Raw genomic sequence first — 26,851 nt, forward strand, 5'->3', positions numbered from 1 at the left:
CTTGATTGATGTCAGCTATTGGCCAATAGCAGCCGCATATGGAAATCTGCTATATTACGAAATAAAGCATCCAGAAAAGAGTGAGGAGCAGGCTCTGGTTGAAAAGAGAGTGTTTGAGAGAAAGGTGACTTCACACTCCGCTTGCAAGATCCATGTGCAACTGCAAAATTTGGCTGAGATGTTCACAGCAACATATGCTATCTGCCGACTGTGTTTTTTCACCAACCTTGAGGGATGGTTCAGGGCCCCTTTAAATATATGTAGGGGGGCACAAATAGTTATTTTTGAGACTGAATCAAGTACATATCGAATTGTGTCAGAAGCAAATCAAATCAAATATCAAAAAGCACAAATGGAGGATTAGGAGCAAACAAGTAGTTTCTTCACATGCACAGGACTTTTCAGAGAGTGCGGCTGATCACTGTATAGCCTGTAAAGTATGGCCACCAAAGTGACGTAGCCTGCTCAACTACAGAAGTTCTCATGTTTTATGTCTATGCTATTCTTGTGGGGGGAAAATTTACAGTACTTTTGCTCCAGTTTTATGTTTAATTGGGTACAGCTGATGTTTTGAAATATTCCAAAAGTATTTGAAAAATATTTGCATTTATGAATGGTATCTATATTTGATTCAAAGACCAATTCAAGTAGGACACTATTTGATTCGTTATTCGAAAGTTTTGAACATTCACATACCCCTAAATATACGGGTTATATAAGCCATACATATACATAATAAAGTTTTCGAATGAGGAAATCGCATGCAAAAACATGGTAAGAAAAATAGTTTAAAAAAAAATGTAATTCAGTCTTCTCATAAACAATGTGAGAGTTTTGAATTTAAGGGGAAATAGTATTGAACGATTTATGCATACCTGGTAGCTTCTAGTGACTTTCCTATACCACTGAAGCTGATTTTAAAATGGCTCCATCTTTTGCACCTGCAGGGCACAATTCTGTGGTTCCACGTCTTCCGTCTAAGAAAAAATCACTCTCATCAGGAATAACTCGATGTGACCCTGCGCCATGGCACCAAGAGAGGCTGAGGGACTTTTGTGAGCCGGAGTCCTCACCATTGCGAATCGACGACCGTGTGGTGTGGGTGAGCGACCATGGCCCAGAGTATGGCACAGTGCGATGGCTGGGCCACCTGCATGATACCAGTGAAGACTTGATGGTTGGTGTGGAATTTGTGAGTGTGCGGTCTTCCATGTACATTCAGTTTTCCTGCACCCTATGTTGTGAAGTGCTTTGCCTTCAGGCACTTGGCCTTTTTTGCTCACAGGACAACCAGGTTGGCACAGGCACAGGAAAGTACCGTGACCGGCAGCTTTTTGAAGCCCAACTTGGCCATGCATCATTGATTCCCCTGCTGGGCCTTCTTAAAGCAGACGACTACCTTGGAGAACAGGCACCAGGTGCAGTGGCGCTGTAATAACTTAGCCATGCAGACAGAGTGCAGGTATAGATTTCAGTGAGGTGTGACTAATTAGGAAAATCTTTATTGCATTATTAATTATGGACTTTGCATGTTTACTATGCATTGCAGTGTTTGAGGCAATTCTTTTGCAAGACCTTTGGCACGTTTCCTAAATCCACCAAACAAGCATTTAGCTTAAGCCATAGAGTTTTTTACAATACTATCAAGGAAAAAAATCTGGCACGAAGCTCTGTCTATGCTAGCTTCTTGAAGGGTCCATTGGAATATCAGGATATGGATGGTTTGGTTTGTCTTGCCCATGGTTTGTTCAAAAGTATAGGTGTGGCTGCATATATAATGCTTTCTTGGAATTAACTCTTCATAACAAGTCTTGGTTCTCTAGTAATACATCTTGCATTAATGTTGGTTCACACTATAAAAATTAACTAAACAAAGAAAACAAAAATGTACTGCTTAAAAGCCTCCTGAACCACCCCTTGGGCTTCGTGAAAAAACACAGTCCGCAGATAGCATACACTGCTGTGAACATTTCAGCCAAATTTTGCAGTCGTGCGCAGCATGCAAAGCTCGCAAGTGGAGCACGAATTAACCTTTTTATCTCAAGCACTCTGTTTTCAACAGAAGCTTTCTCCTCACTCTTTTCAGGTTGCTATATTTCGTCATGTAGCAGATTCTTATACGCAGCTGCTATTGAGCATTAGCTGACATCAATTAAGAAAGGGGTTTGGATCAGTGTGCTTCTTCCTACTGTTACTGTGTATATTATTGACGCAGTTTAAGGGGACACTAAAGCAATACACTGAATCAGTTTATATGGATAAAGTGTTCTTTGAAAACTCTGTTTATGTGCAATCAGCATGTAATAAGACAGATGAACTATCTATTCTATTAGAAAGCTTTAATTTTACTTTTGGCATTGTAATGCTCACGGAGACATGGTTCGCATCAGACAGAGACATAAGGGATCGAAGTTATTCAGAATTTTTTATAAACAGAACTTGCAGATGTGGTGGTAGACTGTTAATACATGTTAAAGAAAAGCTTCGAATGTAACATACTTCATCAGTTTTCTTTTGTATCAAATGATATTGAAAGTCTTGTGGTGAAACCTATAATTTATGCCATTGCTACAATTTGCCATCCTAGTCGGAGCTTTTCAATTTTCATAGATTACCTTGAAACATTCCTTAACTACGTATTTGAAAATAAACTAACACTTATTTTAGGTGGTGACTACAGTATCTATATGTTGAATTCGTCCCTCTCACACAAGTTTTGTTCAGTGTTAGACTCAGTGTTAGACCCGTATTACCACTAATAGTGGCCCTTAATTGATTTATTCTTAATAAGCCTGGCTCCTAGTGACACTATGAGTGGTGTTCTTGCCTCACAAGTTACTGATCACTTGCCTATTTTTTTGTTTATAAAAACCCTCTACCAAGACACTAAAAAAGTACCTTATGTTAGATGAAAACTACAAAACATTAATCAACATCCATTCAACAATTTTTGAGCTAAACTGATAAATATTGCATGGGAAGCCATCTATGACTTGAAAAATACGCTGAAGCCTATGATAATATTTATGCCGGTTTAAAAAGTGTACATCAAAGCAGTTACACTCATACTTATTTGGAAATAAGTGCGATCACGTAAACCTTGGATAACTAATTACTGCCTCAACCTAACCGAGGAGAAGGACAAGCTCTTCAAAAAAATTTTAACCACACTCAGCCCTGAGGATCGGGAACTACTTCGAAAACAGAGAAATATAATACGTTCCTGCGCAATGCAAAATGCGAATACCTGCACGATATATCTTCTTTAGAAAATAGTTATAAGCCTGAAGCCATGTAAAATAAAATTAATTACCCTTTGAATTGTTACAATGCCAATCAAAATGTCAGCCAATTAAAATTAAATGATCAATCAGTGCATGGTACTAAACTGGCACAAGCTTTCAATGTGTTTTTCCTGAATCGAGTGAAAAGCTCTCATCATAATGATGCAACTAATATGGTTGAAAAATACCTTAATAGCCTTTCTCTAAACCTGACGAGCAAATCTAAACTATCGTCACACTTTGTTCACTAAGAAACAACACAGCTTTGAACATAGATAATTTACAAATAAAACCTATAAGATACGTAGCAGATTTAATTGCTTCAGTACGCTCATATCTACAATTTAGCCTTCTCAACTGGAACTTTTTCACAAAAAAATGCAAATATCAAAAGTTATTGTAATTTTTAAAGGTGGAGACAAAAATAACCTGGCCAATTACTGTGCAATATCTCTCTTCTACAAGTGTTCTCTAAAGGTCTGGAGAAACTGTTACTTTCTAGGATTTCTTCTTTTGTAGATAAATTCAATTTGATAAATGAATGTCAGTTAGGTTTTAGCAAAAGTCGATCGACGGAGCATGCCCTCTTAACACAAAAATAAATTATTCTAAAGGCATTTGAGGAAAAACAGTTTGTTATTGGAATATGTGAGATCTTTCAAAATCATTCGACAGCTTGAACCATGACGTGTTGCTACTAAAACTATTTACCAAAAAATGTTATTAATGGTATTACTAACAGTACTCTATATTAAATACTGGAAACAAAGCGTTTTTATCAACGACAACTTAGCCCCTCTGAAATCGATAAATGCTGGTGTTCCTCAAAGCAGCATCCTTGGAACTCTCTTGTTTAATTCCTCAAATTGAGCGATTGCATAGGCTTGGTAGACCTAGAGGTGGGAGACCTCGCCCCATCATTATGAAGCTCCTAGATTTTCGCGAAAAGATTAGTGCTCTAAAGAATGGCTATAAGCTAAAAGGGTCTCAGTGGCGCTTATCTGAAGATTTTTCTTCAAACATACGATCCATCCGTAAAAAACTATGGGACGCTACAGCACAATTCCGTAACAATGGTTCAGTGGTACACCTCAGGTACGACCATGCGTTTGTTGATAATCAGCTCTACAATTGGGACGTTGTTTCGAACTCTCTTGTAAAAGCTCCTGACCGCACCACTCACCATCATTTACCTCTCTCCCAGGGGAACAATCCTTGACTTAACAATGACAAGTACGATAAACTTTGTATATTAAATCTTAATGCAAGAAGCCTATCTAACAAATATTCAAGCTTTTCCTCGTTGGTGGCATCACATTCCCCACATGTTATCGGTGTTACTGAGACCTGGTTGCATAGCGACATCCTTGACTGCGAAGTAACTCCCCCAGGATATAACGTCATAAGAGTAGACAGGATTGCGGGCAGAGGCGGAGGTGTTGCCGTGTTTTTGCGCTCTGACCTACAGTTTTCTGTACTACAATCCCCACTTGAAATCGAGACGGTCTGGTGTAAGGTGCACATTAATAAAACAAATGTAATCATTGGTGTGTTTTATCGACCTCCCAAACATACCTCAAATGAAATAATGATCCTTAACGCGTTCATCCAAGAGCACGGTTTCGGCTCTTCAAATTTAATCTGCATGGGGTACTTCAATGTACCTAATGTTTCGTGGGCTTCATTATCGATAACTGGTGATAACGTCCCTCTTTCTAGAGAGTTGCTTGAATTTCCACTATCGCTTGGATTGATACAAATTGTATCTAACCCTACTAGAGAGTCCGCCATACTAGATTTGATTTTTCTAAGTGCACCGCTCTTTACAAGTGGCTTTGAGTGTGAGATTACGGACGGTATTTCCGATCACAAAGCTGTTATTGCTACTATTAATCTTTCAGTTTCAAGGCGCCACTATCAATATACCAGTTTTTACGATTATAATCATGCAGATGATACGTCCATACTTGATACATTAAGCATTTCATTCGACAGTTTCTCCCAGTTATGCACTACCAGTGATATCAATGCTATAGTATCCCATTTTGAAAACATTGTCCATACTTGCATAGAGCGCTATGTGCCATTAAAAACAAAAAAGAATAATCTAGACCTTCCTTGGATGACAAGGGAAATACTGCATTTGAAGCGTCGAGTAGCCAGAGCACGTGGGAAGCGCCACATGAATGCAGAAACAAATGACCAGTTCCGCTTTATGAAGGAAGAACTCCGTCAAAAAATGGACGCAGCTAAGAACTTTTATTATCAGTTCACTCTACCTAATTTAGTTAAAAATAACCCACGAAAATTTTGGAGCTCAATTTCGCCAATGAAGAACACCACCCAGACATTTCTATTAGGCGATTCCGAAATAAGCGATCCTGGACCTATTGCTAAAGCATTCTGTGAATATTTTCAGTCTGTATTCACACAGGACAATGGCGTAATTCCTCCCTACTCCACGACAACTAACATGTCCTGTGCAATTAACAATGTTACAATATGTAAGCAAGGAGTCCTGAACCTTATTTTAAATCTTGACACCAAAAAAGGCTGCAGTCCAGACAATGTTAACAATGTGTTCCTTCATCGTTATGCGCTTTGGACGTGTCAATACCTCACATTGATTTTTGAGAAATCTGTATCTACTTGTACAGTTCCTTGTTCATGGAAACGGGCTAGAGTCATTCCATTGTTCAAATCTGGGCAGAAACAATCTCTTCTAAATTATAGACCCATTTCGTTAACTTCTCATGCATGCAAACTTCTTGAACACATAATTTATAAACACATTATCACTTTTCTCGAGTCTAATAACATTTTATGCAGCGCTCAGCATGGATTTCGTAGTGGTTTTAGCACAGTGACTCAATTAACTGAATTTACACATGACATCGCTTTTGCTCTTGATTTAGGTCATCAATTAGATGCACTCTTCATTGATTTCTCGAAAGCATTTGATACTGTACCACATACTAAACTATTACATAAACTAAACTTTATCCTTAATAACCCGCTTCTCATTGACTGGATCCGTAGTTTTCTTTATGATCGTTCACAGTATGTTTCTTTTAATTCATTCAACTCTCCTGACGCATCAGTATCTTCCGGTGTGCCCCAGGGTTCTATTTTAGGGCCATTGCTTTTTTTGCTTTATATTAACGACATTCCAAGCTCTGTTTCAGTAAAAATTCGGCTTTACGCTGACGACTGCGTTCTCTACAATGTCATTTCTTCACCTAACGATCATAACACTCTGAATCAATCTTTTATAAGTTTTTGTGAATGGTGCGAACTCTGGCAAATGAACATTAACTTCAAGAAAACAGTCGCCATGTCCTTTCACAAGCATGCTAATTGCTCATATTTCAATTATTCCTATAAATCCACTTTTCTGCAGCGCGCATACGAATATAAGTATTTAGGCCTCCTTTTCACTCCAAGATTATCCTGGTCAGAACATATTCTAACAACTTGCAACAAAGGACAAAAAAAACTTGGTTATCTAACCCGAACTCTACGTGCTGCCCCCAAAGAAACTAAACTTATTACATACAAAACACTTGTAAGACCTATTCTTGAATATGCGTCTACCATATGGAACCCTTACAAAATTTCGGACATCCACAAAATTGAATCTGTTCAGAAAAAGGCGGTTCGTTTCATATACCGCCGTTATGATAGAATGTTTTCACCGTCATCTCATCTGAATATGCTTGGTTTAACCCCTCTTTCCCACCGTCGTCACATTAATTCTCTGAAACTTCTACACTCTCTATTTTACTCTCCACATTATGCTTCCCCTAACACATATCTGACCCGTGCAAAGCCCCTAATCACGAGAAGCAGCAATGACTTAAACTTATCCGTCTTTTTTGCTCGCACCAACACTTTTAAATACAGTTTTTTTTCCTCGGACAATTGAACTCTGGAATGACCTGCCTGGTTCCATCCGTTTTTTACCACATAGAGAATTTGGGGATGCCATTGAATGCTCCCCTTAGTCATGTTACTCACGCATGCTTCTTTGTATAGTGATTTTCTTTCTCGCATTTGTATTCACCCACTCCTGCAATAGCCCTTCTGGGCTGCAGTATTTGTAAATAAATAAATAAAATAAATAAATATATTAGTGATGTCACTAACATTACCAGAAAGCAACTTACATAATCTGCACGGATGACATGACTCTTGTATTTTGCGGGAACAACATTAAAACACTTCAGTTAAGCATCAATGAATGCCTCCAAGACCTCTTGACATGGAGTGGACTGTATTCATTAAAAGTTAATGAAAGCAAAACTAAAGCAATTCTTTTTACTTCGAAACAGTCACTGGTATCTCGCAGAAAATCCTATGCTTGGTCAATTGCCTTTAGAGATTGTTGACTCCTTTAGTACACTCGGTCTATACTTCCACAAGCATATGTCCTGGGTCACACATATATTAAACACATTATCACGAAACTTTCAAGGACTGTCGACATTTTGGCTAGATTTCATTTTTTTCTACCACCTGATACGAAATTACTGATTTACGACGCATTACTTTTGTTCAACTTGAACTACTGCTTTCTTGTACGTCATTCAATTTACACCAGTTGTGTGCACTTCAGAAGAAAGCCATTAGACACATGGATGGTGTGCCCTTCAATACACGAGCAACTTTTCATGTGGTTTAATGTAATACCTGTTCGTAATCTTTATTCATATAATATGGCCACACGATACAAACATAGTATGAATACTAGGGAAGACGTGATAACGGCATCACACTTAAAGATTAGGACACCGATGTACAACACACGTATCAAAGTCCCATTTTGTCGAATGAAATATGGCGAACAAATGCTTTTGAATTTTTTTCATAAAAGATCGATGTCACGACTTCAGTAAAAACACACTATGCTCCATTTTCACGACACGCTCATGATACCATTTATTTTGTGGATCTGCTTATCTGAAAACGAATATGCATTCTATTTATGTACCCCTGCAATTCTCTGTATTTTCTATATATCTTTTTTCAACGGAATTTATGAAACAATAGTTTGTGCATGAAATTTTGATAATGAAATGTATGCTGTTTTGTTTTTAATCTTTTTTGTGATCACAGAATGATTGTAATGTTAGAAGGTGTATTTGTGGTTTCTCCTACTGTATGCCTTGTAAAGGGTGCCCGAACCTCTGCCAAGTGAATTAATTTTCATATTTAGTTCAGGCCTTCCCCCATTCAGCATGGAAATCAATTCAATAGTTAATTTTGAAATAATGGGTTGGTTATCAGAAGAGAAAATGAAGGTCAAAGTTTCAGTTTTTGAATTTCGTGTCATATCCCCAACTCCTGTACGTCACCATGACGTCACGGATTTCAAAGTATTTTCTCGTATTTAGGCCACTTTGACTCAGCTCAGCAAATGTTCCCAGAACTTGCCATGCACAGCCTTTGGGTCCTTTAGAACACAGAGTAGTCTATCTTTACCGCTAAAGAATTAACTAGGTCCTAGAAGACGCTGTCAAAATCCTTGACGTCACAGCGAGCTGGTGAGGGAACTTCAAGAAGGCGTTGCCACCCATCTTTTGTTATTGCGCTTTTCCCAGCTTACCAGATGTCTTATCATGGTATGAGTGGTGTATTTGATATTGTAGAAAAGTAGTTTACTGATGCGAAAGTCAATTAGCACATTTATGTTAATTATTCAATTAATTCAATTTCTCATAGAAGTAATGGGCGCCTCATTGAGCACCTTATATCAAAGGTCAGAACTGTGCTATTTGCCTGAGGCAATTTTTAAAAATTTGGTGCAGCTAAACAAAAACGCCCTATATATGGGGTTCTATGGGCTTTTTACTGAAACCAGACTTTAGCAATGTGACACCAAGGAATGGGGAATGCATCAGTTGGGTTCTGCTGTACTTGAACACAGCTGACTTACATGCACTTAAGATTGAGAAGGGCTTGATTGAACCGAACCAATATTGCAGATGTGTGGCTGGGCCAAGTTCAGTTTTCTCGGCTGTTGCTATAGCAACGCTGGCTTTTTGGTCGTGCTGCTGCATCTGCTTGCATGTCTGCTTTGTCATCTGCTCTATGGCACACCCTTGGTTATAGCCATTTGCAGAAGAAACACGAGTTACTTAGATAATGAAAACAATTCTGCAGCGCAAGGATTCCTTTTATTATTGCATATTGCTTTCTCTGTTCGTCATTCAAATCTTTAGATACTTCGTTGGCTCCTTTTTTTCTTGACACTTACTTCATGGTGTCCTGCTCTCATGAAAGAAGAATTGCAGCATCTTCATTCCAACACAGTAGTGCATTATACCCAGAAATATTTACTCATGAAAAAGCACAAGGGAAGCTAAGGCTCCATTCATAGGCACTTATTGACATTGCATGTGAGTAATAGTCCTTGGCAAGGTGGAATAATTTGTACATTTAGATGTGTTAATTTGCATGTGCCTTGGCAGCAATAAGGCTGGAAACATTTTCCTAAAGGCTTCGTTGCCTTGTATCTAGTGTCCCCCTGCGTGCAATACAATTGGGCTTTTTTATGAACATTTTTTATGAACAGTAAACAATGTTTTCTGCCTGCTCGTAGCCTGTTTCTGTTGTTCTCACAGGGATTTATAAGGCTTAACATTCATTAATAGGGTGAAACAGATGCCTATATAATTTAAAATGGTTGCTTTGTAAATGACCAATTATGAGTATGGTGTGCAGTCTTTTCTTTGGACATTATGACGGTACACTATCATCCAAATAGAATGTCCAAACTGTCTGAAAAAGGGGATTTACATTTAGTCATCCCTCTTATTTTTATAATGCATCCACATGGAAACATAAAAGCATGTAGAACATAATTTCTTTTTTTTTTTTGCCATTATACGGCACAATGCATGTTTGGGCTGTCCGAAGGTTTTGCTACATCTGATATAGTTGCATAACTTCTCAACCTCCCACAGAGGCAAGGGGCTGTGGTGTGAATGTCGCTAATGCTATTCACTGTAGTTCATACCTATATCCAAGCACCTCTCAGCGATTCTGCAGTGCTTGTATCTCAGTGATCTCAGTGGGAAAAAAAATAATGATAGTGCTATCACTTGAAAAACAAATTTTTCATTTCTGTCACATTCATTCTAAGGAATGGAATGCAACTAAATGGAACACAGAGTCTAATGTGGATTTCAGGATACCCCTCTAAGTAGTTTGAGTGTACCAAGTTAAAAGAGAGCGATGCCACTACTGACATTGCACTGACGCAAGATGTTTGGACGAAAGTCAATTGGAAAGGTTGCCGTAGCGCACCTCTGCATTAAAATAGAACAGGTTTAGGTGATTGCTAGGTTAGAAATGGCTGCTCATTGGCAGCATGCTGTGAAGAATCTTCGAAGATGTACAGTGCAACGGTAACAACAGGAACAAAAAAGGAGACACAGGCGAGCGATTTTGTCCCTGTTGTTACCGTTGCACTGTACACCCTCGAAGATGCCTCACCAACTAGCTTGAGCAACCACTTTGCTGTGAGGAATGTTCTGCACAAGTAGCGAGAACTGGGCGAGTTGGAATATGTTCATGATCTGTCAACACAACAGACAGAGATGAAAAAGAAAAGATGAGCCCAGGCACTGTCTATCAACTGAAGCTTTAATGCAAACATGTGGCCTATATATACAATGGGGAAACAAAAACTAAAACCGATACCTTGTACAAGAGCATCATACACGTCACATGTGATTAAACCTGATTTAAGAACTTAAATTCATGCTGTGTTGGAGTGATTGTGTATATTGACCGCGTGTTTACATTAAAGATAAAGTCAATAGACAGCGCCTGTGATTGTCTCTTCTTTTTCATCTTTGTTGTGTTGACAGATGATGAAGAATGTTCACCAGGTCCCACTTACATATGTTCTTGTGGAGAAAATTATGCCTTTTGATAACTTTGTTTTTTGTGACTTGCAGTTGACTATGGAAATTCATGCTTTTACACTTCACACATTGATCGAAGGCTCAAGTTCCCTCCATCAAGCCATTTTCAAGGTGAGTTACTAAACCTTATATGTAGATGCTTGTACAATGAACACTGTGGCCAGGTGAAATGACTGCTGTGTAACGTCTTATGCCCTGTTTAGTTCAGTAATTTATTACAAGTTCCCAATGGCAAACAATACTGAACTCACTGTTGCCATCTTTTGTTGTCTTGTTCTTCTCAGATTTTTTTTCTCCTGCATTGCTAAAAAACTCTCTGCTGAGGTTTTAGAAAATATAGCAACTCCTCAAACTATATCTTGTTTTCAAAGAAGGCATTAACACTGTTGCTTATGTGGCTGTGATACAGGGTATCTAAGAAGCCAACAAACACTGACATCAAGGACAACATAGGGGAGATTACGTGTGCTTAATAAATGAAATAAAGAAACAATAAATTAATGGAAATAAAAGTGTATGAAAAAACAACTTGCCGCAGGTGGGGGACGATTTCCGCAACCTTCCCATTATGTGTGCGATGCTCTACCAATTGAGCTACCATGGCGCCGTTTCCCCATCTACTTTCTCGGGTATTTATGTTTCCTAGTAGAACCCTGGGGATGTTAACCAGTGCCACTACTCGGTCACGTACCCAAGGAGTGGCCCAGGGGGGCCCAGCCCCCCCCCCCCCCCCCCCCGAAATTAAGAAGCATACCCCCCCCCTCTTCCCCCCACGCCACCACTTCTCACACACATTCCTAAAGTGCCGCCAAATCAATGTTAAAACTTGACAGCTATTCGGCGGTCAACATTTTGCTGCCTTTTTCACTCCTTTTAGATGGCGGTAATTATATTGGCATCTCCTGGGGTGTGATGGCCAGTTTTCTCATCGATTCGGCGCCCGCGCAATTAACTCGAGATGCATTCAGTTGTCACCGTCTTTTCGACGGTCACGCGCATCGCTTTTGCTTTGTTAGTTCAACTTTGTTTAGACTGACATTGAGGCATTTTACATGTATTTGAATAGGCCGCATCGGAGTTGGGCCCGAGCTAAAGCTTCCTCTTAACATGTGCGCAACATGTGGAACCTGCGACGTGATGCGCCATTGTCGCATTTATGTAGTAAATGTGGCTACAGAAAGGGCAACAAGCTTGCATTCACCCAAGACCACTAGGTGCTGAATATATTATAAATGCTGGTTTTTGCTTGAGATTTGAGCGAAAAGGAAGTGTACCGTATATCATATTCCTACATTAATAATATTAGTAATATATCTTGACCAGTTGCACCCAGAAGTCTGGTGGCGTTCACTGGTTTTGTAATGCCTGCATTTATTCTTGCCCTTCACGAAAGGGTGAAACTTCTGGGAGAAATCAGGTTTTACCTGATTTTCACAAAACCTGTCCGGAGTGAAAAAAATCGGGAATTGTTGGGTTTTACCCAAGAACGAAGGACTCTGTATGTATGACTTAGCAAAAATTTAATAAAATCTGCTATGCTAGACAAATATAATTGTCTGCTTAATTTTTTCAATTCTTATGAAGGAATGCACTTTGTTATGAAAGTTTTCTGGGATTAAGAGCATTCCCTCAACCATGTGTTGACTTGGTTCTTTCTCATCTTACCACCACTCTCACTTGTACATATAGTTTACTCTCCAATAGCAAGATGTATTCTGTAGATGTCTTGAAATAGCGAAATTACTGAATCAAATATTGAATATTTTCTCTTTTCTAAACAAACTAAAATGTATTAAGTTTGTGTGAAGTCCATCTGTGAAAAAAAAGTTTATCTACTTTATTTCATAAAACATGCTCGTAATGCCATTCGCCAATGTAAGTTTGGTCAACTGAGGAGCTTGTAAATGAGAAACTACTGCTTTCACTTATCCGGTGCACCAAGACAATGAAAGTAGTGAAAAAAGAGAACAGCACATCTCCAGGTGCACATACAATGCTGCATTTGTTTGAAGATAAAAGTTTGACACTGAAGCACTGCACATGCAAATATACAGGGTGTCCCAAGTAACTTGAGACAAACATTAAAAATATGCAAATGCCACATAGCCGGACTGAACCAAGGTAATGTTGTTTGCTGTCGCTTGGAGATACTCAGATTTTTTTTTCATATCTGCCTGATTAGATAATCTGATTAGTCTTAATTAATTAATCAACTGCTCAGATCTTACAGTTAGATGAAAAGTGTGAATGAGAAAATTGTAGAGCAATGTGAAAAACGTCCGATACAGCTTTCCGTTGCTCAATACATGCTATAGAAAAGTGTTTTTTTGACCGTGAAAGAAGGCCGCAAATACATGCAAAATTGCCTTGCGACTGGCCACTTGAGGCATTTTCCGTGTATTTGCGTGCTTCTTTCACGCTCGGAAAAATACTTTTACGTAGCACATATCGAACAACAGAAAGCTGTATTGGGAGTTTTTCATGTTGCTCTACAATTTTCTAAATGACTCTTTTAATCTAATTATAATATTTGAGAAGTTGATTGATTAGTTAAGGCTATTTATCTAATCAGGCAGAATGAAAAACATAGTTGGAGTATCTCCAAGCGATGGCAAACAGCATTACCTTGGTTCTGTCCAGCTACGTGGCATTTGCATATGTTTAATGTTTGTCTCAAGTTACATGGAACATCCTGTAGACAGTGGCTATGGTGTTCTGTTGCTGAGCACGAGGTTTCAGGTTCAATTCTTGGCCATGGTGGCCACATATCAATGTGGGAATTTTTCATATTTCACAGGCTTTGTTCATATTTCGCGGGCTTTCTTTGCAACCAGGAAAAAAGGACTACGTGAGATGTATCATAAAGGAAACAACTCGATCGGTGTTTTCTGAAGGTGCTCTACAAATCTGCGTGTCATACTTGGGGTCCTCAGCCAATAATTAAAAAGTTGGGTAATAAAACCTAATTAATTAGTGAGTTATGGGGAAAACAACACATATTGAGTTACTATAGGCTATTGCTTCCAACATGCCTTTCATTTTTAAATTCTTGGCTCAAGTTATGTGGGACACCCTGTATACTATTCCCGAAGATAGGTCCTCTTATCGAAACGTTGGGCACCTAATTCCTGTTCGTAACTTTTATACCACAATATACTATTGTAGTATTATAATATATTACCCTCAGTTGAGAACACTCATGTGCTCAAAATTATAGTGACTTGTTTGGTTCTAGCTGTTGATACTTCACATGGAGTTGCTATATGGCCCCTTTGTCTAAGTTTTAATGAAGAAATTGAAGAAATACCTGAGCCACTTGCAGAAGGTGTAAAGGCCAAGTGTTATTCTGCACTGAATTATGTCTCTGGGTATTTAGTGTGCAACATATTCATACCCTAACTATATTGGTTAATTTGTTGTTCACCGCACTAAAACTATGGAAACAGAAAAAAAAGAAGAAAGTACATGGGTTGAGTATTTGCTTGTTAATAATTTTTTTAACAGTTCATGTGAATGTGTTCAAATAGAGAGACATTAATATAAATTGAGTACAAATATTTGATTAATACCATTTATTTTTCTTTAGCTACAGAAAGAAACTTGGAAAGGAAACATGTCTTAAAACAATTGGACTGATTTATTTGAATGCACACAATGCCATTTTAGAAGTTCATTCAGCTGGGTAGCTTGTAAACTAGAAGAACGTCCTCGTTAGCTAACAGATGAACAGCTTAAGCACCCAGTGTACCGGCTCCAAGCACCCAACAATCTTGGTGAGCTCCTATATTCAGCTATAATTGGGCATTTGAAGATATTAAATATAATATTTTCAATTAGAATATTTTCATTTGAAATGAAAGTATTTGATTCACACCTATTCAAGTAATTCAAATTTCTAACATTCGCACATCCCTGCTTCAGTGTAAATGTTCTGCTCACTAGTGTATTGATGTATTTTTTTTTTCTTCTTCAATTCTCGATCACTGAGTGTTTCAATGAAAAAAAGCTATGGTGATAATATAATATGTAGCTGAGGTACTTTCGTGGATTTAGAAATATAATTTTTTTTATTATGCTGAAAAAAAAAAAGAAGGCATGCAGCTTTTATAACTTGAGTGCTGTTCTGGATGCACCTTTGTGTTCATCATCTTTTCACTGTACATATTTCTCCTACATATGAGTAAAAATAGGTCACCTTGATCATTTCTGTCCATCGTATTTTCCTTTCATCTTTATTATATCCATGCATTTGGTCTGTCCTACCCCTCACTTGCTTATATATGTTTTGCTGCTTCCTTTGGTTTCCCTGCACATTGCTCTTGGCACAGCTCCCAGAGCAACTAGCCGCCATCTGTTTTTAGCCCTCACCCCATCTTCTGCGTAGTGACCTTCTTTTGAGCTGTGTTGTTGTTGAGTGCTGCCACATGAGCCTCAGTGTCTCTGGCAACAGCGATCCAGTTGGGACCCAGGACTTGGGAGGCAGCATTTGCACAACGTTAGCTGAGGTCAAGTGCAGCACTTGCACCAAGGCACGTCAAATGTCTTTTTGAGGCTCCTGTTTCTGCACTTTCGTTGGAGGAAATGGACATTTCAGCATGATGGTGCTCCTTGCAAGGACACATATGAGTTCAGTTAGAGTGTAGAATGCACTATTTTTCCAAATTCAGCAGCTGTGCAACTATGGGATTGTGAGTGGCAGATTGTGTGGTGATCATCCAAGGTGCAGTGCATGGTGCAATGACTCTTGAGTGCATATCACTAATGGCAGTGTCCTTGTGACCTTCCATTTGGGTGTTGAAGACGGATACATCTAAAAAGGTCAGAAGAATTTTGCAGAGCACTGCTGACATTACCAGGCCTGCACTAAATTGTGGCACTTTTTTAATCCTCAGGTGCTGAGGAAATTTAGAAATGTGCTGCTGCAAGTTGTGATCAAAGTTTGATTTCTGCCGAATAATCAGACTATATGTAAAAGATCTTTCCCCTGCAAGCCTCCTAATATAAGTTGCTGGAAGCATGTTTTGGTTACGGCAGCACATTTTTCCGCTGGTTGAAAGCTTTCAGGACAGGGAGAGAAGCCCTGGGGCAGAGTCATTTCGGTCAGCACTTTCAGATGGTGCCGAGTCATTCTACTCTGCACTGTCTGATCATAGAAGCAGTGTCTATTATGATGCAGAGTCATCAGACCTTAATTCTTCTGATTCTGACTCCAGATATGCTGATGTAGATGAGGAGCCCTGTCCAGAACAGATGCCAACAGTTGTGACTGAATTTGCAGAAGCTGTCACCAAAGAGAGCACACTTGATGAAGCTTATGAAAGCTTTAGCTATGGAAAGTTATTTGAAGATGTGTATGGGACTGTTGTTCATAGACCACCACTACTTAAATGTCAGCAAAAGCGTCAAGACAACAAAAATGAGAAGCAGCCACCACGAAGGTGGCGTCCACTCCCTCGCATCCCTGTACAATCAGCTTTTCCACAAGATAATTTAGTAACACGTGCCAGCCGTGAAGTGCCAGCTCATTATGAGTCACTTCCTACAGAATTAAGTTATTACATGAAGCAAGAGCAAGATCGGCAAGAAATGAATGAGGATGAACTTGGAAATGAAATGCAAGAAGAGAGTATTACATCTTCATTTTTTTACCTTGAGCAAGCAGCTGAGGAATTTGCAGAGTTTATTGTAGAAGAAGCAAAACATGAAGCTTGCAGACCTTTAGCAGAGACCTCTATGTTAGGAAACAAAAAAAAAATGGCAAAACTTGGCTTGGATAACTTGTCAAATGATGGTACTCGTAAGACTCATGTGCTGAATCATTCTGTGATTGGTACCAATGATACTACTTTACATCCAGTAACGTCAGAGGATCGGGATATTCTTGATGCTTTCAACAGGCAGTTTGAACCCTGCTTTGATTCAGAAGAAGAACCTGACAGTCAAGCATTTGAAAATGCCTCAGAGGAAGAGGCCGACTGCATAGAATATGCAGACTTAGATGAAAAGGGACTTCTAAATAGCAACGCTCTGCTTGGCACATTTAAGAGGTTTCCGCAGCCTGCATTAGACAGCCTGCATCATGAGCACTCGTTTTCAGATAGCTCACGAACTGGTGGAAGTTCAAGACGTCGCCCTACATCATTTCTACCTACAACTAGCTCAGCTAGTGAGCTCACTGATAAATACTGGAGACGCTACAGTTCAGATACAGCTGATGCTGCTACAACACAGTACAAGAGGCTTAACGCAGTGGACAAAAATGTTCTGAGCAGTGATCCAGACATTAGTAAATATTCACATTTAAACCTTTCAAATGGTTATGCAGATAGCACTATGATCTCTGTACCAGGTACAACTGCAGACATTTGCAGCTTTGTTGAACCTGTAGAGGAAGCGTCTAATTCTTTAAAAGATGCAAATGCTCATGTCCAAGCTCAATGCCTTCCTGTGACATATTCTAACAGGTTACTTGTGGAAGGCCTGTCAGAGTCGTACCCAATTCATGCATCATGCAAACTTTTACATGAAAACAGAAGTAGTGTGTTTTCTTCAGCGCAAGAAAATGACAGTGCCCTGTTGAATGAGCAGCCAAAACATCATTCTCCTCACCACAGTAATGTAGCACCACCTTCTCTATTGGAGGAGCAGCCAAAACCACCACCTCGCTCTCCTCGCTGCAGTAACGTGCCACCTCCTTCTATAATGGAAGAGCCACCAAAACCACCACCTCGCTCTGCTCACCACAGTAATATAACACCACCTTCCCAGTATCTGCAGATTTCACCGGAAGGTGCTGATATGCATCAAGGCTCTCCCTTGGAATGTAATGCTCAGGTTGAAAAAGAAGTTGATCCAGACAATGGCCTATGCGTAGAAAATAATGTGAAAGTACCTGCAAGGCGTAGAAGGGCCCTACTGGGACTTCAGGCATCTGAAGGCATTCTCCTAGATGGCAATGCACCACGAAAAGAAACCAGTATGCGTGCAGTTGCTGACCAATGTTCAGAAGACAGTCATACTTTCACTAAGCAGGGTGGTAAGGGAGAACTAATTGGCCAAGAGAGGCCTCAGACATTTGGAAAAGAATTTCAGCGTGGAGAACTCTGTTATGAAAGTGACGAGGACAGCAGTCTGTCATCTTGCATAGACTCTGGGAGTGATGAGGAGACCTCTACAAGAGAAATACTAAAACAGTCATCATTACAGGGTCCAGAGCATGATGAGGAGCCTCCCACAAGTGAAATTTTGAGGCTTCCTTTTTCTTTATCAGAATTGTCGAGACATCTTTTTGAAGATGACTCCCCTTTGGATGTTGTCTCCTTCAATGTTGTTGAAAACTGTGATTTTCTTAATGATAGTTGCTCTGGGAGTGCGCCATACATGATGAAACTTGGACCTAACGATGACCTTTCAGCATTTTTGGTTGACCCAGGCATAAATGAGCATCCTGAGGTGCATGACAGTGATATTGATAGTGTATTTGAAGACACTACAATTGAACCACATCATGATTCTAACTTAGACAGTGTTCATTCTGGTTGTCTGCCTTTGAATGAAAATCATCCGTACTGTGATGAAGATGTCGAGGATCAGCAGTCATTAGGAAGCCAGCCAGAATTGAAAAAATTGGTTTTTGATGTTCCCACACGTCCACTGAGAAAACGGGCTTACTCTTCACTTAAAAACAAAGAGTTACCAGTGAGCAGCATGGATGTACAGTTACAAGATAATATAGAGGCAGAACTTACGTGCAGTGATGCAGCTTCATTAGAGGAGATGACTGGCCTGATGACAGCAACTATTCCTTGTGTTTCACAACACACTGATACGTCACACATACAGCACATGAAAGAGAGTCGGAACGGTATGTATATGAGAGTGGTGACATCTCAAGAGCACAGTGTTTTAGGAGCTGATGTTCCTGGCCAGATCGACACATTGGAGACTAGTGGCAACAAGAGGAATGCTGCTGCTGCTGCTGCTACTACTTTATCAGACTCTGTTGCCTCCTCACCTCTGCCAACTTCCTGCTCTTATCAGGAAGTTCCCGGGGCAGGGGTTGAGTGTGATAAGCTGCCAGCCCTGGAAAAAACGAGTGGAGACAGCTTCTCTGATGGGAGGGCTTCAGTGAATGCAGCTAGTTCATATGGTAGCACATTTCAAGAGTGTGTGAAGGAAGAACATGACAAGATGGTGACTGAGCACGGGAAACTTATTGAAGAAGCACCTATAGATCTACTTGAAGATGTCATCCTCAATGAGTACCGTGGTAAGCCTAGTCGTTTTCATCCAGTATATTGATTACAGAACTTTGCCTTTGCATTATTTTCCGATTCATTATTGTTTTCTGTTCTTCGCATTGTTCAAAGAGCCATGATGTTGATGTGTCAGCACACAATTTTTGTTCCGTGTTAGCTGCACACACAACATAACATCACAGTGTTTGGATTATGGTTACATTTATGATATTACAACTTATCACTTGTTACCTTGAACCATGACTAGTTTTGTTTCAAGGAATGTGTTTAAACACATCCTTTATTAGCCAAACAGTGGCAGAGAGGGATCTACTGCATTTCTTTAAGAATTTGTATAGAACCTTGCATAACTTACATGAAATGGAAAAAGTGCAGCTTTTAGCACTTATATAAATGCGAAAATGACACCCCCTTACTGCAGACTTCGTGGTGATATATCACAGCTTCACAGGCTGTGGGCTTTTCAGATTGCAATGCAACAACCACTGTAATGCTAATAAGGGTTGTTCTCATGGTCTTTTTATATCACTAGTGAATTGACTTGAAGTTTTTCTCTTTTTTGATTTTGGAATATTTTTCATATATTATGCTACACTTGTAAGTTAATAGTGCTATGCATAAGCTTATAAGCTTGCATGGCTGGTGCACTTAAATGGTATTTCCAGACACGTCAAATTCTTGGCATATGTTGTGGTGAGAATTCATCACATACTTAATGTGGACAGCTAGGCTAGTTGGAATATCAGCATTTCATGCATTTGCAGCACTTTAAAGAAATAGGAAATATTAAGAGGAAAGATGATCTTCTAAATAAGAAAAATTAATAGACGAGGAAAGACGATAAAACAGGTCCTTTTGTCTTTCCTCTCAGAGGAAAGATGATCTTTTAAATAAGAAAAATTAAGAGAAGAGAAAAGACGAAAGGACAGGTCCTTTCGTCTTTCCTCTTCTCTTAATTTTTCTATTTAATCCCGATTTTTTACCATGAACAAGTTTTGTCAAAATATGGTTAAACCAGATTTCTTCCTGAAGTTTTGGTTTAAAGAAGCGATCGTCCAAAGCTACCAGTCTTCATGCACAGTACTAACTTTCTGAGCAAAATATGTGCAAATATATCTTTTTGTCTGCTACTGTGGCTAGTTTCATCTCTTGCTAGTGTTTCTTTATTTTACTTCTATTTGTATAATTTTTTTTTACATATATGGTAGTAGCAATATAAATCCATAAGGCTAACAGGACTAGAAAAACCAGTAGGTAGCAGTGTTGTGTTGCTGGAGTATTCTTATTAATGCATGTGGTATTATGAACATTTCACACAAAGCCCTTTCTCTTTGCTGCCAGTTGATTAGTGGCAAATACTGCTGGTCAGTACACTGAGAAAGCTTTTTCGGCCCAATTTTGAAGATGATGATTACCATACTAAAAGCCCAGTATTGAAGACAAAAGTGTTGTGTGTGCTTCTGAAGTGGTCATCAGCATAATAGTGCCTGAATCAAGCAAACTGTCAGCACTTGTAACAGCATTCTACATTGCATCAGGTTGTGCCATCAGAAGCTCATGCAACTGTATTGCAGCATGTTTTTTGTTGTAGTTATTCATTGAGAGTGAGCTGCCTAATCAGTAGGTAATTGCATGCATCTTAGGAAGTTCCTGCAAATGCACAAATGTTTTCTATTCACTATTGTTGCCTCTTGTCAAAGACATTAAGCAAGTTGACTTCTTCACTGTAATTCAAGCTCCCTTTTTAACTTTCTGTGAGCTGACTGAACATACCTTACTGGTTGTTATGCTGGTCCTTTGTCTGACTGGCCTACAGAAAGTATATATGATCTACATTAACACTGTTTATGGTCTATGTTGATTACATAGTAATTAGTGCATCTGCTAATAATAGCAATTTACAAACAGATGTTTAGCAATAGTGCTTCAGGGTGTCTACCAACCGGGAAAACCGGGAATTCTCAGGGATTTTGAGTAGTCTGGAAAAACTCAGGGAAAACTCAGTGAATTTGTGCCTCTATCAGGGAAAATTAGCTGCAAGTTTATTGAAAGGGTTGAAAGTCGCGGTAACGCTGGCTCGAGTAACAGACAGGAATCGTAATGAATAGTCTTTGACGCCCTGTCGTCGGCTGGAGGAGTTGCCAGTGTACAGTCAACGACCGACTTTCCGGATTCCCGATAATTTGGACGGCTTCGCGGCACCACCATGTACCCCATAGAGTCAATGTATCAGAACGTCTGAAATTTCAGACGCAAGAACTCTTCGCCGTCCGATTTTCCAGACGTTTTGCCGAGACCACAGGTCCAAAACGGCATTATTCAAAGCCACGACTACTGCCATTATGATGACCTCGCCGCCTCGAACCGCCGCTCTCACACGATGATCCGCTGGCAGCCGTAGCCCCCACTGCGGCAACGCTAGGCCTTGCTGCTTCGGCGTTCGCTATGAAGCTTCTTGCCGTTGAGTGCAGCGTTCTTTATTGAAAGAATTTGCTGCTGTCAGCAATGGTACGGACTCCGCCTTTGTGGTCCTCGCAATTGGTTTAGAAGCTTGGAAAGCACGGTGCGTTGCATAATGCCGGTTACCGAAAGTCAGCCTCGCCTCTGTACAGAAAATTACTTGGTGGAGCACATGCAAAAGTATTGCAGTGAAGCATAACAAGCTTGGGAAGGGGCTGTTGCTACGAGACGCAGTATGCATTCCTTAATTATACACGCGTGCACCCGGTATTTCCTGTCACAGTACAAGCACCAATATGCCTAATACATGTACTAACATGCCTGCAGAGCGTTTTCGAATGTGCCTGTCGCGGATTGAGCCCTTAAGGGCAGTAAATGACATGCATTTATTTTATCCAACCGGCCGATTTTCGGAAGTTCTCGCGGCCCCTGGGGAGTTCGAAAAATCGGACGTGGACTTTGAAACTTGCCAAGAAGATGCTTCAAATGGTCCCTGTGGCGAATGAGTGGCGGAAGGCGGACAAGAACAGAAAGGACCTACGCATTGGGGAATGAACGGGAAAGGAAGCGTGCTGCCGCCGTTTTGAGCTCAGAAAACAGTGTTGGCCACCAGCTGAGATGTGGGTGTCCCTCATCCAAACCAAAATAAACTCTTTAAAGCAGTGAAACACAACACTGAGGCGTCGTTCGCGGGCTGAGAGTATGTCAGGACAGTTTAGATTGACTTCCGAGCTGTTGAGAGAGAATCTCAATTGTGACAACGTTCGGGCCTCATACCACTGACCTTGCTATCACTTGATAGAAATAGCTCATATTTGACAATATTTGCTTCTGTATGCATCTCCTTTTTATTTGTATTTGAGAATGTCCGACTCGATTTGCGATTTTTTTCGAAGGCTTTTTATTTGCTGTACATTTTACTAACCCCTCCCTTCTATTCCTTTTTTGAATAGCATAAACACTACTCCTTAGTATTCAAATTTCATTAAGTTGTCTTTTTTAATTTTTTTCATATGCTTACTAGAGAGTGACAGCATTGAGCGATATGGTTTCAGCCCGTCTTGATATAAAACATAGTTCTGCATCACTCGGGGAATTTTGCAAAGGAACTCAGGGAAAACCTGGAAAACTCAGGGAATTTGGAAATGTCAACTTGGTAGACACTCTGTGCTCGTACTGTCTACGCTGGCAGAGTTTGTCACCATCACATCCAATATAGAATTTTCAGCCGTTTTAAGACAGTTGTGTATGTGTGTTCTTGGCTGTGTGGCTGCACTGCCCTTTTGTATTGCTCCATCCCACAATCGTGAGCTTTTAGCCATTGGCTGTGGTTCTTAAATAAAAAATCTTCTAGTCTTTTGTACATTATCATGTGGCTGAATTATAAATGATAGCTTGAGTGTGCACATGGTGATCTTGACAATTCGACATCACATCTGGCTGACTTCCCTTATTTGTCTGCATTTGTTTCTAGACTTCGCAAAAGCTTTTGATAAAGTTTCGCACCAATTATTACTACTGAAGCTCAGCACGCTGAACATCGACCCCAATATTCTCAAATGGATAGAATGCTTTCTGACTAACCGCACGCAGTACGTAACCGCTAATGATTGTTCCTCAAATTCCTGCGCAGTTAAATCTGGCGTTCCACAAGGCTCAGTTTTAGGTCCTTTGCTCTTTTTAATATATATCAATGACCTTCCGCGTAACATCACGTCATCCATAAAACTCTTTGCAGACGACTGTGTCATGTACCGTAGAATAACTAACGAAAACGACAACTACCTTCTTCAAGCTGATCTTAATCGCGTCTCTGACTGGTGTAATACTTGGCTAATGACCCTTAACGTAAATAAATGTAAAAGTATGGCAATCACGCGTTCTAACACTTCTGAACCTTTTACGTACACCTGAACGGAGCTAAATTAGAGCAGGTTAGTACTTACAAATATCTTGGTGTTTACATATCGAACGATTTATCATGGCACTCTCACATTAACTACATTACTAACAATGCTTGTCGTACGCTTGGTTACCTTCGCCGAAACTTTCGCCAAGCACCAGCACACCTTAAACTACAGCTATATCAAACATTAATCCGTCCAAAGCTCGAGTACGCTTCAGCCGTCTGGGATCCAGCTCAATCAACGCTAATTGACACGTTAGAATCGGTCCAGAACCGTTCAGCCCGATTTATACTTAATAATTTTGCTCGTACTGCCAGTGTCACCTTGATGAAATCCACTCTTAACCTTCCAGACCTGGTGATGAGAAGAACGATTTCACGCCTCTTGCTTTTTCATAAAATTTTCTTTCATAATCAAGTACTTCGACAGGACCTCATCTCAGAACCTCCTTACTTTTCATCACGTGTTGACCACCCAAATAAAGTAGCCGTCCCTTTGTGCCGCACTAATCTCTCCTTACATTCTTTTCTTCCGAAGACAAGTAGAGAGTGGAATCACCTTCCCCCCTCCATCGCTGCCACTGAGGACCAAGCGTTGTTCAAGTCTGCAGTTACTCAACACTTACTGGTGTAGCTGCAAACTGTTGTTTTTTTCCTGTAAATTCCTTTTATTGTTTTGTTTTCTATTTACATTGTACCCACCCCCTCTGTAACGCCCTCTGGGTCTTGAGGGTATACTAATAAATAAATAAAAATATAAATAAATTTACAAGTTCCTTTACTTTTGCTCCCATTCCTTAGCATGCTCTGCTTCACCTATTCTCTCCTGCCATCATGTGGGAAGCCTCTGCATTTCGTGCTCTTTGGCGAGCCCTCTTCTCGCTTAGGACTTCTAGTTGCCACCTTTTGTTCCTCCACTGCCTGCATTCTGTCACAGCTCCTCTATATAGGTGTGAAGAAAGGGAATTAGGAATGTGATTTTTAATGTGTAAGCATTCTAGGGCTACTTCCCTTACATATCTGTCTGTCCATCCACCTGTCTCTAATGCGTGGCATGATGTGCTCCGCAGGTATACATGGGATCCTATGGGGGTATATATGAGAATGCCTTATGACTATGTATGACTACTGAAAAGGTATTAAAAGTAATTAAGGTTAATAAGAGACTACTACAATTAATTATGAAATTAGCTTAATTGAATTCTGGGGTTCTGTGTGCTAAAAGCGCTAAAACCACGATTCGATTATATGAGGCATGCTGTAGTGGGGGGACTCTGGATTAATTTTGACCACCAGGAAATATTTGAATTGTGTCCCCAATGCATGGGACATGGGCATTTTTGCATTTTACTCCCATGAAAATGCGGCCGCCGCAGCCGGGATTTGATCCAGCGACCTCATGCTTAACAGTGCAACACCATATCCACTAAGCCACTGTGGCGGCTTAGCGGCTAACTAAGCCTGAATAAGACTCCTTAAGACTAATGAAGGGTAAGGAAGCCTAATGTAGATTAATTATGACAAAATTAATTAAATGCAATGGTGATTAATTTATTGTAATTAATAATAGTGAGGGTAGTTAAAGTTATTTGTTATTTTATTTAGTCCAAGCAATTGTAATTAAGGTGAAATTAATTAAACCTAATTTCGATTGATTAATATTAATTTGATCAATGTTAATAATGCTTCATACAGCCTAATTAAGATTGTATTACTTAAGACCAATAACAATTAATATGGGTACATAATGGAGATTAATTCATATTACAGTACTTAACCCTTATTCAAATTAATTATGATTGCAATAATTTCACCCAGTATGATTAATTACAACTAAGTAGGTTCACCAATTAGGTAATTACAACAGGTCAATGCAATACTTGCAGCACATTGCATCATCCTCAACACAGCTAGCCACGGAGTGCATAACTTGGCCACTCAATCACTCATTCATTGTATGAGTGCAAGATGAGCAACTGGAAACCTGCTTATGCACTATCTGACAAGTCCCACTAGGGAGATTCTGCAGTAACTTTTTTGCTGATTTTTACAGACTTTGCTGAAGACAAACAGAAACATGGTGGGATCTCTAGAGGACCGTCACAGAGTGAGTAGCAGTAGACTCCTTTCAGTTGTAGTTAAATTTGCTGTAGTGTTCTCAATTCAACACAGGCCTAAATCATTTGCTAAAAAAGCTAGGTCATCGAGCATTACTACCATGTCAATGATCTAGTTCTACTAAATCATTCACAGATCATTGACATGGCTTCGATGATTGATGATCTCTTTGGTATATTGTCCACTTAACTAGTTTCCGAGTATTCCTGCCAGCTCTGCTGCAGTCATCTGTGCTCTGTATTTGCTTTTTTGTTTGTTTTTCACTCAAGTGCATTGCATTAATACACTAACTAGCACTCTGAGCAGCCTTGCTTAGGTTTACATTTGTTAGCCAATTGTGTAAATAACTTTTACAGCTTTAAATCGTCAAGAGGTGACTGCAAAAGTAATCATTTTGTTACGTCCTTATGCTTGTTCAAAATAAAACTGAATTAATGCAACTGGACATTTGTTGGTGCCCCACTAATTACAATGTATATATACTGCAGTGTCAGAACATACTTAAATATTAATTAGGCATCCCTGATATTGCAGTGCTGTACATAAAGTTTCTGCAGCCTACTTCAAAAATGAAGCACATTGCCTTAAAAAAAAAATGAAACCTGAAACCTCCTAGCCAGTAGTGCAGGCTGTAATAATACTAGCACTGAAAGGTATGCCTGGGAGGTCTTTGTGAGCCGACAATAGTACAGCATTCAATTCCAGGCTGTGTACACGAAGCATGTGAGAAAATAGTTTCCCAGTGGCTGATACAGTAAAAAAAATTTTTTTTGCTTGTATGTTTACTAAGCATACCTATTAAACTTTAGATGTTAAATCCCTTATTAAACAATACTTCTGTTATTTGCATAGCACCTTCTGCGTGTTTTTGGCTTGTTCTCAGTGTCAACAGCG

At 39.7% G+C, this 26,851-nt stretch overlaps 1 protein-coding gene across 7 annotated transcripts in view; it reads left to right on the forward strand.

Moving 5' to 3' along the window:
* Positions 1–26,851, forward strand: part of CYLD (ubiquitin carboxyl-terminal hydrolase CYLD) — a 145,033-nt gene that overhangs the window by 68,053 nt on the left and 50,129 nt on the right. For 4 of the 7 annotated variants that reach the window (XM_050192324.3, XM_050192325.3, XM_050192326.3 and 1 more), the window contains 4 exons: positions 948–1,192; positions 1,286–1,418; positions 11,249–11,326; positions 25,893–25,946. In XM_050192324.3, coding sequence (XP_050048281.2) covers positions 948–1,192; positions 1,286–1,418; positions 11,249–11,326; positions 25,893–25,946 — 510 coding nt within the window. Of the gene's footprint in view, positions 1–947; positions 1,193–1,285; positions 1,419–11,248; positions 11,327–16,058; positions 19,485–25,892; positions 25,947–26,851 lie in introns of those variants that run through there. The other 3 variants (XM_055062155.2, XM_050192322.3, XM_050192323.3) reach the window with 3 other exon arrangements.

The sequence above is a fragment of the Dermacentor andersoni genome, chromosome 1 (assembly GCF_023375885.2).
Source record: "Dermacentor andersoni chromosome 1, qqDerAnde1_hic_scaffold, whole genome shotgun sequence".
Lineage (NCBI taxonomy): Eukaryota > Metazoa > Arthropoda > Arachnida > Ixodida > Ixodidae > Dermacentor > Dermacentor andersoni.